The 17,254-nt window shown below is 46.1% G+C and overlaps 1 protein-coding gene across 1 annotated transcript; it reads right to left on the bottom strand.

The window, feature by feature from the left end:
* Window positions 1–2,041: 2,041 nt before the first annotated feature.
* LOC112955273 (serine/threonine-protein kinase SBK2-like) lies at window positions 2,042–4,920 on the bottom strand. The gene is made up of 4 exons (XM_026048550.1): window positions 4,729–4,920; window positions 3,412–3,595; window positions 2,853–3,055; window positions 2,042–2,596 (listed from the first exon to the last, which is right to left on the bottom strand). The coding sequence occupies exons 1-4, from the start codon at window positions 4,918–4,920 to the stop codon at window positions 2,042–2,044; spliced, it is 1,134 nt and encodes a 377-aa protein (XP_025904335.1).
* Window positions 4,921–17,254: the final 12,334 nt, after the last annotated feature.

Here is a 17,254-nt window from a genome sequence, read left to right as displayed (position 1 = left end):
AGAGGGCCAGCGTGTTTGCACGCAGCTCTGTTCCATGCAGCCTCTCCCAGCAGCTGCTGCGGGGGTGACAGGGACAAGATCTTTTTCCAGACACCCTAGGGATAGTCTTCAACAGGTCTGTTTACTCACTGATTGAAGAAATCCAGCTGCAATTGTTACTAAGCCACGGAGAAAAAGAGCTCAGGTTGGGCATCTATCTCAAGACTAGTCTTCTGCCTCTGTGCTTCCTTAATTCTAACTCTGCACATGCTACTACCAAGCATATAGCTCAGCTCAAATGCTGTTTTCATCTCTGAGCTATATATGGACATCTTTGTAGCAGCAGAGGCCTTTTCTGCCCAAAGTCTCAAGACTTTGATAAAGAAGATAGACAAACAATCCTGGTTATAGCCACTGCTCATTGCCGGTACCTTCTGCCACACCACTTTTGCCAGGCAGCACTGAATGCCTGATCCACATCAGTACAACTTGCTTCTGCACCAAACATGACTTTGGGCCTGATGGCATCAGGTAGCTTGATCTGTTTCACAGAATATACCAGTATTTCATTGTTCAGCATGTTATAGTTTGGAATAAAGTCTAACCTATTATTAACCCTTTTTCATCATGTTTGTTTTGCATCTTGTGCCTAGTTCTACTAAGACCAATCATGAAGAGCAGTCCAAATCAGAGACATTGGGAGGAACCCTAAATGTCTCTGCCTGCAACATGGAATTTCTTTGAAAAGGAAAATGCTAGAGAATCACTGAATAGCTGGGGTTGGAGGGGACTTCTGGAGATCTAGCCTATACCAACCCCCATGCTCAGACCAGGGACAGCTAGGGCAGGTTGCTGAGGGCCATGTCCTGTTGAGTTTTGCATATCTCCAAGGAGGTAGACTCCACAGCTTTTCTGGGCAACCTGCTCCAGTGGTCAATCATCAATACAGCATTTTTCTTCCTTATGGAATGAAAAGGAATTTCTTGAGAAAATGGAATTTCTTGAATTTTGATCTGTGCCCAATGACCCTTGTCCTCTCACTACCACTGAGAAGGATCTGGCTCCATATTCTTTATACCAGTGTGCATCAGGTAGTTATGCACACTGGTAAGATTCGCTCTCAACCTTCTCCTCTCCAGCAAAACAGTCCCAGCTTTCTCATCCTCTCCAGTTTCTTTCAAAAATAAACTGTCGTCTGACAGTTTCTTTTTGTAGCAAGACCTTCATGAGTGCAGTGTCGCAGCTTACTTGAATTTGTCTGCCTCCAGCCTCTCATGGTTGCTCTTTCTCAAAGCAAAATAGTTTATTGATATTAATAAGAGTTACAATCATTCATCATATTGTATATCATAAATCACTTTTCTGTCTTCCTACTTTAGGTAATTAATTTCGTTACTTTCTTTAAGAAGGCCTTCTTTGTAGCCCACTACAGTTCTCTTTTTCCAGGTTTCCAGCATGTCTTTAAACAGAGGATTGTTTTCAGGAGTTCCCTGTAGGTTGTCAACCTCAAATCACCCAGTCCTTCTTCCTGTACTCATACTTAAGCCACCAGGAATCTTGTTAGCTATCTTTGACAGAGATCTCTGTATCTTGCATGTCTGCCCCTATTTAACCTTGCACAGGATCTATTAGCCTTTCTCAACAGACCATCACAGACCAGACCAGAGCTGCATAAAGAACACAAAGGCAAATGTTTTGCTCTATTTCTAGGACAAGGCAGGTGCTGCAGTGCCTAGAAGCTGCCACGGAGCTACTGTGCCCAGGAAATGAGCAAGTGCTTCACACGTGGGAGGTGGCGACAGTCAGCGCCAAGCAGCAGCAGATGTTTTCAGGCCTTGCAGAGGCACAAGGAGAGGGCACTGGGTCACAGGAAGACACGGGGCAGGCAACCTGGCTCCCTGGTGGCAGAGGAGCCATGCTGTGGGGGCCTTGTGGGTTGCTCATTAGAGCCTCTTGCCTCCAGCCAGCTGGAGGCACGCTGTGAGGCCCCAGGCTGGTGAGGCCCTCACAGAGTGACACCAGCCTTCCTTCCTTCCTTCCTTCCTCCCACACAGGCTGCGCTCTAGGGCTTCACAGCAGCCTCCTCCAGTCGCCAGGGCTGGTCCACGTAGTGCAAGACCCCGCTGACAGGGCCTCTCTTGGCCGGATCTAGGGCCAGCAGGCTCCGCAGCATGAGGGCAGCCTCAGCCGTCAGACGTTTCCAGTGGCGGGGCAGGTCGGCCTCTGAGCCTGTCTCCTGCCACAGCATGAAGTCCTCAAAGAAAGGGTCTTCTGGCAGACTCTGCTCCCAGGGGAAGTAGCCCGTCAGTAGGCAGAAAAGGAGTACGCCGAAGGCCCAGGCATCCAAGCTGGTGTCAATGGGCAGCCCCTGTGCGTCGGTGGTGTTGCTCAGCTCTGGGGCTGTGTAAGGCAGCACCCCAGCCACCAGCTTGAGCTTGGTGCCCTTAGGCCGTGTGAGCCCAAAGTCAGTCAACTTGATGCACCGACATTCGGGATCAAAAAGCAGCACGTTCTCGGGCTTGACGTCACGGTAGACGAGTCCTCGGCTGTGGATGAAGTCCAGTGCACTCGCAAGCTGCTTGGCACAGTGCTTTGCAGCAGGTTCAGGGATCCCATCCTGCACAGGGACAGACAGAGGTGGCATTGCACACACATGGCACCTTAGCAGACCTACCAGCTGGCATCTCAGTTCTTTTCTCCGCTTTACGAAAGGCATTTCTGGTCTTGCAAGGTTGAAGCTGTTTCAAAGCTGTACTCCCCTGAGGTAAAGAACCCATATCCCATTGCTTTTCCTCTCTCCCTGTGACCCAGCCAGTCTGCACAGGGGCCAAGTGGCACAGTCCCACTTCCCATGCCCATGTAGCTGCACTCACCCGTGGTTTGATGATAGAGATGAGGTCTCTATGCAGCGCTGGCTCATAGAGGAAACCGTAGTACTGGCTGGACTCAATTGCAATTCCAAACATCCTGATGATAGCAGGGTGGGTGGCAAGGGAGAGTGCCACACAGTACTCATACAGAAAAGTGTACAGCTTGGTACTGGCTTTGGGTAGCAGCTTAAGAGCCATGGGAGTCCCTGTAGATGGGGAGAATGTGTTAGATGCCCCCTGAAAACCATTCACACCAAGACCATATAGAGAGGGCTTTGGGTAGCCATGGGGCAGGAATTCTCAGCCACATGGAGGTCTCTGGGCTGATGCTCTGTACACATCTTGAAACTGGGTATGAAAATGGGCATTGCTAGCAGCTTGAGTTTGTGCCAGTCAGTGCACAGCACAGAAGCACTGGGTAGAGGAAGGGGAAATCAGGCTGCATGAGCCTCTAAGTTTGACCTGGGACTTCCAGGGAGAAGTGGTGTCAGTGGTGTCCTGAGTGTGCTAACAGACCTTACTGGCCCTAACCAGCACATGGTGGGTGCAGCCAGCTCCTCACCTCTCTGCCTGTGGGTCACTAGCACCACGTGGCCGTATTTGCCCCTGCCCAGCTCCCGAATGACCTCGTAGTGCTCGGCCACTTCCATGCGCACCAGGCTCTGGGCTGTGATCTGCAGGAGCTCGTCTAGCACAGCTGGGGCTGTTGTCACTGCCACAGCTGAGCTCTTGGCCATTGCTGGGTGCTGCAGAAAAAAAAAAAAAAACACAGAGAGCAAAACACAACAGGTCAGACCTGCCTCAAACCATGCCACCAAGCCATGGTAATTCTACTACATCAAATCTGAGCATTCTCATAGAGGTACTGGAGTTGAGCTAGTGCTTTTGTACGCCTCTGGGCAAGGTTCCTCAGTGTACACAAGGTCCATGCATTGAAGAGGACCTGCAGCTAGCTGCTTGTACAGTTGTTCGTCTAATTGTAGTCCCTAGTACCTCTCATTTCAAAACTCAAGACCATTTTTTGGTGCCTGTCATAAAGCTTGGTCTTCTAGGGCTCTTCTTATTCTACCCTCTATAGAGTAGGAGCAAAACATTCATAGAATCTCTGATCATGAACATGACCCAGCCCTTTTGCTCTCATTAGCCTGTTGCAAAAAGACCACCTCTCTCCACCTGAAACCCAGCTGTGGTGTCCAGTGAAGAAAGTGCTTGATGTACCAGCACACATCATAGGCTTGTCCCTTAGGCAGAGGCACAGCTAGCCCATGACAAATACCAGATTACTAATCCGAGCTAGTGTGCTCTGAATAAACCAAGGGAGTTCAGTGCCTCACATGCCTACTGACATTTCTGACTGAAAGTCACTCATCTGTTCAGCCAAGAAACTGAGGCAGAAAGGAAGCTCAGACATCAGTGGTATTTGGAGCGAGGGCCAGCTGCTTCAGACGCATTTCAGAGAAATGTTTTTTTCAGACTCTAGCTAGCAATAAGGCAGCATTTTAAGACGTCTGTGCCAGCACTCTCCTCAACCTCCTTGGGCTCTGAACATAGTCGCCTAGTCACTCCGGGCCTGGGAGCCCATCCTTCCTTCAGAACAGGGACATAGAGTCACCCAATCACAGAACAGCTGGAGTTGAAGGGGACCTCTGGAGATCCAGCGTAGTCCAACCCCCATGCTCAGAACAGAGGCAGCTAGGGCAGGTTGCTCAGGGCCATGTCCTGGTGAGTTTTGCATACCTCCAAGGAGGTAGACTCCATGGCCTTTCTAGGCAGCCTACTCCAGTGGTCAATCACGTATACAGCCTTTTTTCCCCCTTACATTTAAATGGAGTTTCTTGTATTTTTGTCTCTGCTCATTGCCCCCTGTTCTGTCACTTACTGCCACAGAGAAGAGTCTGGGTCCATCCTCTTTATACACTCCCATCATGTAGTTACGCACACTGGTAAGATCCCCCTCAGCCTTCTCCAGGCTCAGCAGTCCAATTTCTCTCAGCCTTTCCTCATATGAGAGATGCTGTAGTGCCTGATTCATCTTAGTGACCCGTTGCTGGACTTGTTCCAGTAGCTCCATGTCTCTCTTCCAGTGGGGAGATCAGCTCCCTAATACTGATGGTAATGTTCTGCCTAATGCAACCAAGATCCTGACGACTGCAGTATTTTTAGATATATCATACCAGTGTGGAGCAAGAGGAAGCTATGATATAAATGCAGTGGCTCAGCTCAGCATCTACAAATCGAGGATTTATTCTATGAAATGCTCTGACTTACATGTTGACTGCCTCCTTCTAGGGTTAGGAGCAGGACCTCATGTTGCTGACTGTAAAGGCAGGTGGCACTCCAGGAATACAAGTGGGAATTGCCTTAGGTTTTGTATTGTGCTATCTGTAACCAGAGATGATGATACTTTCTTCAACTTCCAGCCTCCATGGCTGCTAATTCTGGTCACACAGAGGAATTCAGTAATTTTGTAACAAAATAATTTAAACCTAGGAAAAATATAGAAAGGTCAGGTTTATATAAGAGCCCAGGAGTATTTGTGTGAGATTTCCTCCTTTTTTTTTTTCTTTTTTTTTTTCCCCCTTTCCTCCTAGATTACATTACTAAATGTCATCTACACCCGGGAATGTCAAGTAATTGATCTAGTTTTCTGAAAAGTCTTTGGCTTGGTATGAGAGGCATCAGCAGGCAGAGTTTGGATAGTCCATAGGGAGTTGAACATTAAATAAGTATGTGCATACTTATTCACATAAGGAGGGGAGGGGATAAATAACGAGAGGAGGAGGGGATAAATGAAAGATCAGGAAGACATTGTGGTGAAAGCCCTTCTGGAAAGTGTTTTAGAGATTTTGCTTTGAGGTTCTCCTGTTTGCTGCTCAGGGACCACAGCACGCAAAATTCCACATAACAAGTGCATCACAGACCCTGTCAGTGGATTGACTCTGCTGCTGCTATTTGCAAATCAGTGTTGTCACATCTAGGAATTCAAAAGAATATCTGAAAAAGATTTTTTTTAGATTTCCTAAGTAGAGATGTGGAGAAAAGCTTAAAGTTTAGTACATCTTTAAAACACACATTTCCTCCCCCCGCTTCCTTGATATTAGATAGGCTACAGTTACACCAAATATGAAAATATGAAACATGTCTTCTTGCCTTGTACAGAATAAAATAGATCTGTATTTTTTATAAAATATAAAAAGAAGATCTCTACAGTAAGATACTTTCTGCTATATCAAATTCATGGTCATGTACAAGTTCTTGTCAGCAGATGGTTCATGATCTCAGATAACTTAATTTCTTAAACTTAAGTTAGATAAAATATCTTCCGTCATGGGCTAACCACCTGTTAGTGATATCTAACCCAAAGGTTAGAATGTTATTGCTGCATCTACTTAATTCATCTTTCAACAATGATAAAACTTTCAAGTATTTATGTGCTTATTAATTAGTTCTTATTTGCGTGGCATTATTTACAATATGATTCATTTATAATCTCCTTGTTATTGTGAGTGGAAGAATATACTTTTCTGTTTATTTTTGATTCTCACCCTAGTTCTGGGAGCCGACACATTTATCCATTTGTCCATTTACAGTTAAAAAAAATCCCCAATTTCTCGTGTCCTTCCACTTCACCTTTCAGGTTCATTAGTTTCAGGAATGGGTTGCCAAGACACAGAGTAAAGAATCAGAGCCAAATAACCAACTTGGGAAAAACAGATTAGCCAGAGAATATAGAGAATATGAGGGACAATTACTGTCCTCTGCATCCAGTAAGGATCCCATACAAAGGCTGCAGTCACTGCAGTAAATTTTGCAGGATTTGACTGCCCTTGAGGAGAGTGATTATAGAACTCCATACACCAGGAAATGACCAAAGTTTCCAGGTCAACCCAACTGCCACAAATCCAGTGTAGCACGGAAGTTAAGTGGGGGCCAAATCTGAGACACCACCAAGGATACTGTGTCTGTGGGTACTCTGCACTCTACTCCATTGCCTTTTTCAGGGCTGTTTGCCCAGTGACAGGCCCCGGGAAGTAAGAAATGGCCATACAACCATCTGGTTGTAGTGTATTGAAAAGGCAGACTGGGTCCTTTTCAAACCTGGACTTTCCCCCACTATCCTGTTGCTTCATCCCTGCTACAGATCCTGGTTCCTGGCTGCCATCGTGTAAAATACCCTCCGTTCCCTGAAAGAGTCTCCAGGTACAGTGCTTCTATACCCGTAAGTACACGGAAAGGTACAGTGACACCAGCTCCACAGCACTGTAAAGATGAAAACCCACACAGACACTTGGAATTGAGACTTCTTGTTGCTCAGCTTGTCCTTGTGCTCCGCTGAGCTGGAGGTATGTTAGTATGACAGATATGGGAGCTGAGCCTTTCTTGTCTTCTGGCCATTGCTTGTTCTCATCAGTCTTGCACCCAGTACGTCCTTTGCACAACCCACAACAGTACATAGCCTTCTCCACATGTGCCAAGCAAAAGGAAGGTGCGAGGCCAAGTGATAGACAGCTCACCAGAAATTTCAAACCCTTTCAGCTACCAAGAAATGTCCACAACCTCCTGAGGAGGCTATCCATGAGCATATGGTGAGTAGGGACAATTTGCTTGTCTGATCTTCTGCAGAGCAGAACTACAGCTTTGGAGAGATGTCTTCCAAAAGAAAATGTTGCAAGCTGGTTCCAAAGACAAGCTTTGGTCTACTGGAAAAGCTAGTATTTTCCATCCTTGCTCTTATGTATTTATACCATAACCCAATTTGAATTTAGTTACCTGTTGCTTAACTTTCTTAGATGGAGAAAAGGGTCTGTTAGAACTTCTTATTTTTCTCCCAGTTGTTCAAGGGTTTATATGCACTGTCACAGAGGCGTGACATAAACTACTTTGACTGAGTAAAAGTAGCAATGTGCAACCAGAAACAGCCTATGAATTTAACCGACTCCTTACAGAAACTTTGCAAGCCATCAGATTGTGTTTCTGTAGCTTTCAAATTAGTTTATGGACAGGTAGGATATATTTCTAGAAATTACAGTCATATTTTGAACTTCAGAATAAATATCTTCATACCCTCTGATCAGGACACCTCCCAGTCTTCTTACAAGTTAAGCTCCTTCAAAATGCCTTTTGTCCAGCTCTCAGACCCACTTTCTGGCTCTTTTCTGAACTCTCGCTAGTTTTCCAGCCCCCATTTTAGGTCACTGACTTCTCTGAGAGTTGTGCTGCGAGGCTCTGAGTGAGAATCACCCTCTGCACTCCTGCCGTGACCCAAAAACCTCTTTTTGCAGAGGACCTGCAAACTCCTACTCACACTGAGAACTTGTACTCACGTATTTCCAACATGACTCCAGCACTTTTTTCAAAAAATGCTGTTTTTTCAGAGAAAAATATACAGTTCCTCTTCACATGCCTTTCTAAATATTTCCTGCTTTGTTACTAGCTGAACACTTTTCCACTGCTTTAAATAATGCACATTTAGTTTCAATGGGCTTAGTGCATCAAGCAATGCCGATCACTCATTGTCTCTGTTGTTAACATCCACCACCTGCATCTCTGTTTAAGGGTTGTGTAAGGAGTCCATCTGCAGGGATTTTCCACTAACCTCCAGTCATTAGTAATGGTTCATCTGGCATCTGCCAGAAACATCCTCTTCAGAGAATATCCCCTGAAAACTATTTGCACAAAGTAATCCTGGCGTTCATCAAAATCTGTAAAACACACCTTTTAAGGGGATTTAAAAATCAGGAAATTCCACTCAGTTTAGTGGAAATTATGGTTTTTAGTGGTCTCTCCACTTACGCACTTTTATGAAACCTTAACCATGCTATAATACTCTTACTTGTGTCAATGTTTTGGAGAAATACTGACATCATCCTCAGAACATTTGCAGTGACACAGATACCGAGACAGTTTAAAATGAAGAAGGAAGACTACAACTATTTACTGGCATGTATTGCTTGATAAAACTAGTGTGCATGCACACATGCACACACACATGAAAGTATTTCAAAGAAATAAAGGGAGTTTAGTGTGGCACTAAGTGACTGAAAAAAAAAATGGGTATGTCAGCATAAGTTTTTCATGCTGCTTTATGAATAAAATGGTAAATGTGCAAACACAGAAATGCAGAGATGGCATAACCTCATTTCCTTTGAAGGCTTTAATGTGTAGAATGTTACAGAATTACATTAGAAATATTGTACAGTGATATAAGTAGATATCTAAGTGATACAAATACAAGTCTAAGAGAATAAAGGTGCGAGAGTAATCGATGTTGCAGATTCAACCTTTGCATTCACTCTGTGAAAGAGAGTATAAGGACAGCATCAGGAAAGCATCAGAAATGAGAGGCAAACTAGAATTTTCCAGATGCTAAGTTAAGAAAATAAACTTGACTATGAATAAAAACTAGGTATAGCCTTTCAGCTTACATAGAATAAGCTAGAGTTATATTAGTTTAAATTATAATAAAATTATAAAATAATTATAAATATATATTAAATTTATTATAAATATATATTAAATATATATTAAAATTATAAAAAATAATTATAATAAAACACCCCATGCCTTAGAGACAATATGCTGAACTCTTGCTTCTGCAGACATTCCTACACACAAATATACTGAGACAGTCTTAAATTTAATAACTGAAATTCAGCAAAATTAGGAAAGCTTCATTTCTGAAGAACTGGCTATCTGCCAATGATTTATGCTGATAATATAGTATACTACTAAATTTTGTATTTTTGTTTGAAATGCATTCCTTCATTTTGCATTATTATCAACATTTTGTATAGTGTTTTTTGAAATGTTAAAAATCTACTGATATGAGTCTATTGTGGTTTTCTAGAACATATTGCCTGAACTCTTCTGGAGGCCAGTTATCTGCTGTTGGATTGTTTGCTATCTTTTTACAGAGATCCGTAAATTCACAGTTCATCAAACTAGTGCTGGCATTCACAGTTAGTCTGAAAAAGGATTAGAAATGTATCATGAAAATTATAAAAGTGTTTACAAGTACATAGGCAATTTCCTGGGAAGCAGTCTTTTTAGCTTAGCAACTAGATAGTGAAAAAAGTGACTCAATCATCTTTATGTACTTTCATAAATACTAAAAATTTGCTAAAAATGGCTCTCCTATTAAGAAAAAAAAAAGAGGTAATTTCAAATTTCAACTGCACAGCACAGTTTCTGAGAATTTTATGGCCAAAAAGCTCATCAAACAGTATAGAAGAAACTCTCTCTCCATCATGGTGATTTTTAATTCCAAAATGGATTACTTATCCTAAAAGACATACTGTTATGCAAACCACATTTAATATGAGCAAAGTCCAACAACTTCATTGCATGGGAGATAGGAACAGATTATCACGGCGGTTGTTTGTGGTCTTATTACTGATAGATTTATGGGTTATTTTTTAAGAGCAGTCAGCAAGCCAGTGCTTAATCCCACTGGAGGGACCTGCCTGACTGCTCCCTTCACAGGACTCTTCTCGGGCAGAAGCAGCCCAGAGGGACCCCTCAAGTGTCCTCCATAAGCACGAACGATACCGCAACCTCCGCTGTCCTCAGTAGCCTCCTCAGAAACAGCCTTGCGAGTCTCGCGGGGACCAAACCGCGTCGCCATCTCCTCTATCTGTGACCCTGGCACCATGCCTCCAAGCACAAGTGCTGGCCCAGGAGCCCCTGCCTCAGAGAGCCCTTCTTCACAGAGCCACCTAAGGATCTCACCATCAGACCACAGCAGAGGCCCAGGGTCAAAACTGGGTGCGCTCCGTGTTGTGCCAGCCCATGCGTCCCGAGCTGCTTGGAGAGGGGTGCCCACTCATGCCCTTCCCTGTCCCATCCAGCCTGTTTCCTCCGGCTGGGGTGGCAGCTTCTCCTCCCACACACCCCGTCCCTCCATCCAGCCTCTCACCTCCTGCGGCAGCGCCGCACGACAGCCGCGCGCGCCCCGCTTCCCGAGCGCCTCGCTTCGCAGCGCTGCCGCCACCGCCGCGGGCCGGGCTCCGTGTGCGCGGGCAGCCGGAGGGGCCGCGTTACAGGCGCTACAGGGCTCTGCGGGACGCTCCGCCCCTTCCCCACGCCCCCAGCCCGGGGCACGGAGCTGTCCTCATGAAGGTGACCTCGGCGGGCACGAGCAGAGGGACAACGGGAGCCTCCGGACAGCGGTCACCCACCTGCCCATTCTGGGAGGGGGATGTGTCACTCCGGCCGTATCGCTCCGACCATACCTCACAAGCCCCAGGGATCCTCCAGCAGATCCACCCTTCTCAGCGCTTCCCAGCCAGGGAGCAGAGCTGCTTGTTGTGAAGATGTGTGGGCACTGCCCTGGGGCTGTGCCAGTGCCAGCACTGCCACCATGGCCGGCTCAGAACCACGCCGTGGGCCACCACTGCCTTCTCCCGGCCTCTGAGAGGGTCAGGAGGCTTCTTGGTCAGTGGGTATCAGAGACTAGGCATGAACCGTGACTGGTCCAAGGTCACTTGGTGGGCCCTGGTGAGTAAGACTCCTTGTGCTAGCCAGCACTACAGAGCACCACAGAGGAGGTGAAATTATTAGTGGCTTTTACACATTTTGCCTCTTCTCCATCCTGCCTGTGCTCCTCAGTCTATTTCCTCTATCTCCCACCTGAGCATGGAGAGGAAAGCCTCCCCTAAGCCTTTCCAACACCATGCAGACGCCAAATCTTGGCTCCAAAGCAGGAACTTGTGTTTTGAAGGAAGCAGACTGATTTGTGCAACAAGAGCAGTGGTGGATACAGTCATGATATAGGAATGCTGGGGCCGTACATGGGACCCGCCAAGGCTTCTGTCTCCCTGGTGAGCATCTTTGCACCATTTGTGGCCAACGTACAATGAGGAAGACTGAGGTGGAAGATACAGTCTAACGTGAGAGTTCAGTGTGGCACTTGTCATCACAAGGGCTTTGTGTTTCCAGCACAGGACTAAGCCTTATTGCCTGTACAATTTTTGTCTGCTAGTTTTTTCATATCCGTTTTTCCCATGCTTTCCATTACTGCTTTATGTGCAATTAGGAGCTGATGAGCAGCTTGGTTCAGAGCAGAAACCCTCTTTTCAGCCTTGACAGCGGCTCAACAAGGACTGCCTTCCTCTGGCAGCAGAGATCCTTGGCGGAGGGCTTTCCCTCCACCTGCAGCTCATCTGATACTTGAACATTTGGAGGGTTTTTCATGCTTTCTCACAGCTCAGGGAAAATTTTACATACTATCTATCATCACGTCTGTGTGAGACTCCCTGTTCTCTGTGCCTGAGGATGAGGCAAAGAGCAGCTGCTGGAGGTCCTAGAGCCTCTAATTCAATTAATTCAAGCAACAATTGTGCATTTCAGGACTCCTGTATTTTAACACCTACACCTACATCACACATTCTGCACATATTTTGTCCTGCAGGCTACCAAAATATTGGGCAAAGTCAACACAGGCAGAGTTAGGAATATGAAATGATCAAGATCTCTTTGTCTTTCAGATATGGACTTGAGGATACTCTGTTTCCAGGCCTGGAGAACAATTTTCCTTCAGAGTCATGAGAGCAGACTCACAAAGAATCCTTTGAAAACACTGTTGATCAGAATGTGTTGTAGAGCTCTCACTAAATTGCTTTATGGGGACCTAGAACAACAGATAGTGTACTAGCATGGGGTGTTCTGACCCAGGGATTTGGGCTGTGCATGTGCATATCCTGTAGGCAAACTCTGCAGCCAGCCTTTTGAGGTGAATGGAAGAGGAACAGTGGAAGATGGGAGGAATTAAAGGTGGTTGTTAATGTCACTTCTACTCAGAATGTCTAATATTTCCCTCTGCAGAGATGTCTCTAAGTTGTGTATTCATCCTTTGTGATCCAGGCAGACACCACAAATGGTCTTTGGTATTTGACAGCAAATACTTTGCACAAATTCCCCCTTCTTTACCTCTGAAATGGTTAGCATGATAATTATCCTGCCCTTGCAGGCCTTGTTCATGTAGGAAATATCAGCATGTGAAATAATGATAGAATATGAATGTTCTCAAGAGCCGGATGTGGCAGCCATTGTCACAAAGTCATTGCAATGACAGAGGCTGAATAAGGAACAGCTAGGGCAAAACAACTTCAGTGGATGGTCTAGTTAATTACAACTTCCCTGTGTCTTCAGTTCTCTCTCCTCTCCTCTCCTCTCCTCTCCTCTCCTCTCCACTTGCCTTCCCTTCCGTTCCCTTCCCTTCCCTGATGAACACAGAACACAACCCATTTTACTGCCACCAAAATAGCAGCTGTACTTCAAGTGACAGTATGTAACTCCAAATGCTCAAGACTGAATCCCTATTAATGATGCATAGTGGGAAAACCATTTCATTTCCTAGTATTTGTCTTACCTTGTTCTTTAAATAGCTCCGAGTGAATCATCTGTATATAAATAGTGTTAAAAAGAGCAATAAGGTTGCAGTATCAAGTGCTCAAAAGTCAGCCAATGCCAAGTTTATAGACTCCTGGGCTACTTTAATACTACCCCTTCAAACAGAAATCTACCATCCTTCAGTGAACTCTGAAACAGCCGCTGGAGAGACTGGTTACTCCAACACACTCTTAGCAGGCTGGACAATTTCTGAAGTGTTGGCAGTAGTGTGAGCTCCTCCTCTACAGTACATCTGATTGATGATTCTCATGATTCCCATGACAGGAGAGTTGAGTAGGAAGTCTGTATTCCCATTTTGGAATTACCCAAATTAAATGTGGCTCCTCAGTTTCCATTCTATACCATGACACACACCAAAAGCTTCTAGGGTGTTGAAAGACTGAACACCTGCTTGAACCCAAGAGAGCCCATCTTGGCATCACATTGGGACAGAGGCTCATCAGAATGGCCATATATGAGGGAAGGCTGCTGAAATATGAATACCAAGATTCATTTGCTTAACACTGCTGCATTCCTCCAGCTTTAGAATAGCTCTGTTCTTTTCAAGTTGCAGTTTAAGGCGATGCTCAGGTTATCTATGTATATGCAGACTGACCATAAGCATCTCCACAGAACACCACTGACGGCAACTTTGCAGAGCAGCTATGCTCCTTTCATCTCCAGCGCCCAGCCTTGGTTGCTGCTATCCAGACCCAGCCTAGTGCCTGGTGAGGGAATAGCTCTTTGGCTTTCCTCATTGCCTTCCTGCATCTTTTTTCTATTAATAAAGCAGTGAGCTACCAACGCTTCCCTACCTCCAGCCCTGGCAGAGAGACAAGCCAAACTGCAGGGTGCTGCCGGGCAGGGGCTGCCCTGCGGACGCGGAGCTGGGGCCCTGCGCTCTCCTCGGCACAGGCAGGTGCTCCAGGAGCCCACCAGCTGCGCAGACCGCTTGTGCTCTGAGGTCATGCAGCGCTACCCCATCGCTGAGGAATCTGCTGGCCGCCTTCCTGAAGCACGTGCAACATCCCACCCCTCGTGCTGCGCCAAACAACGTGCTCACACCCAGCCCGGGATCATGCTCCGGAGATGCTCCCAGGCATGCCCTCCATCTTCGGCAGGACCCCTCATGCCCAAGACCTCCCGATCAATGCTCGTTGATCACCACCTGCGCTTCGAAACACCCAGCCCAGACCCACTCCAGGCTCCACTCCCTGTGCTGCCCCCTTTCACCACTGCCCAGTGCAACCCAAACTGCCTTTGCACAGAGGTCCCAGGGTCTCAGTGCATGGTTTGGAGCAGAGCACATCTAGCCCTGTGGCAGGCATGAGGCTGGGATGTAGGACAGATATATTTTTAACCTTCTCCCTTGTAATCTCTCCAGCCTCTCCCTCCAGGGCTCAAACAATACACAGCGTTTGGTATCCAGGCTGCACATCAGTGTTGTCTGACCCTGAGGCTCAGTGGCTTATTTGCAGCCATAGATACAGCTGGTGGTTGGCTGGGTGGCAGCTCAGCTTGCAGCATCCACCACAGCCTGGTGAGACCGCTGGAGCCTCTGGAAAGCCTGGAGACAGATTCTGGGAAGGGAAAGATTATGGTGGGGCTTTGTAGGAGAGCAGGCTGGACACGCATGGAAAGAGGGATGCGGAGTTGACGGTGCAATCCAAGGGAGAGCACCGCACGGTGGGATGGTGCTGAGCAAAGGGCTGAGCGGTCTGGGCTGTGGGGCAGAGACAACTTACTTTGCTGGGAATGCCTCTTTCCATCAGGTGCAGTGAGGGCCAGCTGCTTCCTGGGAGACAGCAGCTCCCAGGAAGAGAGCCAGCAGCTGAGAATTACTACCCAGCTAAGGCAAAACAGTGCCCCTTACCTACCTTTCAGTCTTTAAAAGCCTCCTGTCTGGCTTTTCCTGGAAGGCAAAAGATGCTGCCTCTCCCTAGGAGACTGGATCAGTGCTCTGCTACTTGAAGCTGTAGCTTGTCCTGCAGAAGGCAGCAGACTGCAACCCTGCAGAATGTCAGGAACACTCTCCAGAGACCATTGCTGCGGAGACACTGCCCTCCTGTGTTAGGGCCCGATGTAACATCGAGTGTGGCATGAGTTCAACTGTCTCCTGGGGACCACCAGGAGAACCTGCAAGAGCTGTAATAAGTAGATATAGTAAAACCTTGAATGGAATAGTTAAAATGAATAGAGAATTATTGCTCGCTGTGTATTCAAAATATGAGATAAAAGGAGCAGGAGCAGGGCAAAACAAACCCAAAAAGTCATTTTCATGCTGTGTGTCCTTCAGCCATGGAACGCCTTGCCTCAGGATAGTGTGGGTAAATAAAGCTTTATGGGGGCTCATAAAATAACTGGATGGAGATTCTGCAGAGGAGAAGGACAAATAAATACAAGATTCAACATCTGTCTCAGATTGCTGGAAGCGAGGAGAATATTTGGGGGATTTGCTACATATTTCCCTGCTCTTATATCTTCTACAAGGAATATGCCATCAGATCACACAAAGAGCCATCATACAGAGTTAAATGGTCTTTTAGTCCAGTCTGGTACAGATGTTCTTATCTTATTCATTCCACTAATGAAATGATCTGATGACATGGGCATGCTGCAATATCTCCTAGGTAAAACCATTGGTTTTACTCCATGACCCTCTACGACCCTATTCTGTAGCCACTTATCCCAAACACAGCCCCGTGGCTACTGTTTAAATAGATGATGAATGAATCTCTGTCCTGGGCTAGCTTGTCACCTCTGTTGTCTCTCTCTGTCTGCATGACAACTTTCAGACCAGTCTAGGAGGTTAAATGGGCCAAACAGGGACTCTTCAGGGTAGAGTGTTTCCAGAGATAGAGTGGAGTTCATTCCTAAGCATCAGGATCCTGAATTATTTTTCCCATTTCTGAAAGGGCCACCCAAAATGCTTTGTCTGTATTAGAGGAATGGCACCTTTTAGAAAACAATTTTTCAGTTACTGAGGGAAGCTCAGGAACTTTTTCAAACTGATGGAAGAAGGGGATTACTTACTTCTCTGGCAAAGATAGCCTGGCCCACTTCCATGGCTCAGAAGAAAAGCATTTCCCAAGCACTGTAGCCACAGTGAATGGGCACCCTCTGCATAGTTCTAAATGCCCTTCTCAAAGATGTCCAACACTATTTTGGCCGCTGCAGCATGAGCCAAGTGAGAGCATGGCTCATTGGGTAGAAAAATGGCAGATGAGCTTCAATACAGATAAATGTAAGGTAATATACACTTAGGAAAAAAACAAACAAACAAAACAAAACAAAAACTGCCTATGCAATATTGAACTTAGATTTTCAGTTGCAAATCAGGAAGAAGATCTAGCAGCGTCATTGAGCAGGCATGAAACAAACAGTGGGATGTCCAGCTGTGCTCCATCCTTGGCAAACCTCAGATGTAATTCGAATCTTCCAGAAAGGAGATTTCATCGACTTCTGTGACTACATGAAAAGTTAGGCTTTGCTTGCTGCATGTTCAGAGCCCTTCGCATGTTAAGATGTCAGCTGGGATGGTTTCAAAGGTGAAAAGGAGCTGATCCCAGGCTTACCCTGCTACCTCCTGTTCATCCTATCATAACCAGCAGCTCCACCAGTTTTCAGAAACCTTTCATTTATCATAGACCATTCCCATACTCTCTGGAAAGAGGTTTTACTTCTAATCACAAAATCAGGAAGAAAGAATAGGTCCAGGATATACACACCACATATTGTGCCCTGGCATGTTCATGCTGCTGTCTTACTTGTATTACCATGCAATGAAAGGCTTTTCTGCAGAACCTTTTCCTTACCAGGAAGTTCAGATATTAAGGCTATGTTTTCCAAAAGTTCTGCAGTTTTAGTTCCTTAGGTTGGACAGCTCAGCCCTGGGCATCAAAGCAGCCACCAAGTCACAGTGCCAGCTACAAGCGAAAACAGCAAACAGTGCTGAACACCTCCTGATTTCAGGCTCTGGTTGGTTTTAGCTGGAGCTCAGAACTCTTCTCAGGCAC

Source organism: Nothoprocta perdicaria, unplaced genomic scaffold (genome assembly GCF_003342845.1).
Source record: "Nothoprocta perdicaria isolate Ctin4 unplaced genomic scaffold, notPer1 scaffold_55, whole genome shotgun sequence".
Taxonomy (NCBI): domain Eukaryota; kingdom Metazoa; phylum Chordata; class Aves; order Tinamiformes; family Tinamidae; genus Nothoprocta; species Nothoprocta perdicaria.
The sequence above is the reverse complement of the archived record's forward strand: the minus strand, read 5'-3'. Positions and strand labels throughout refer to the sequence as shown.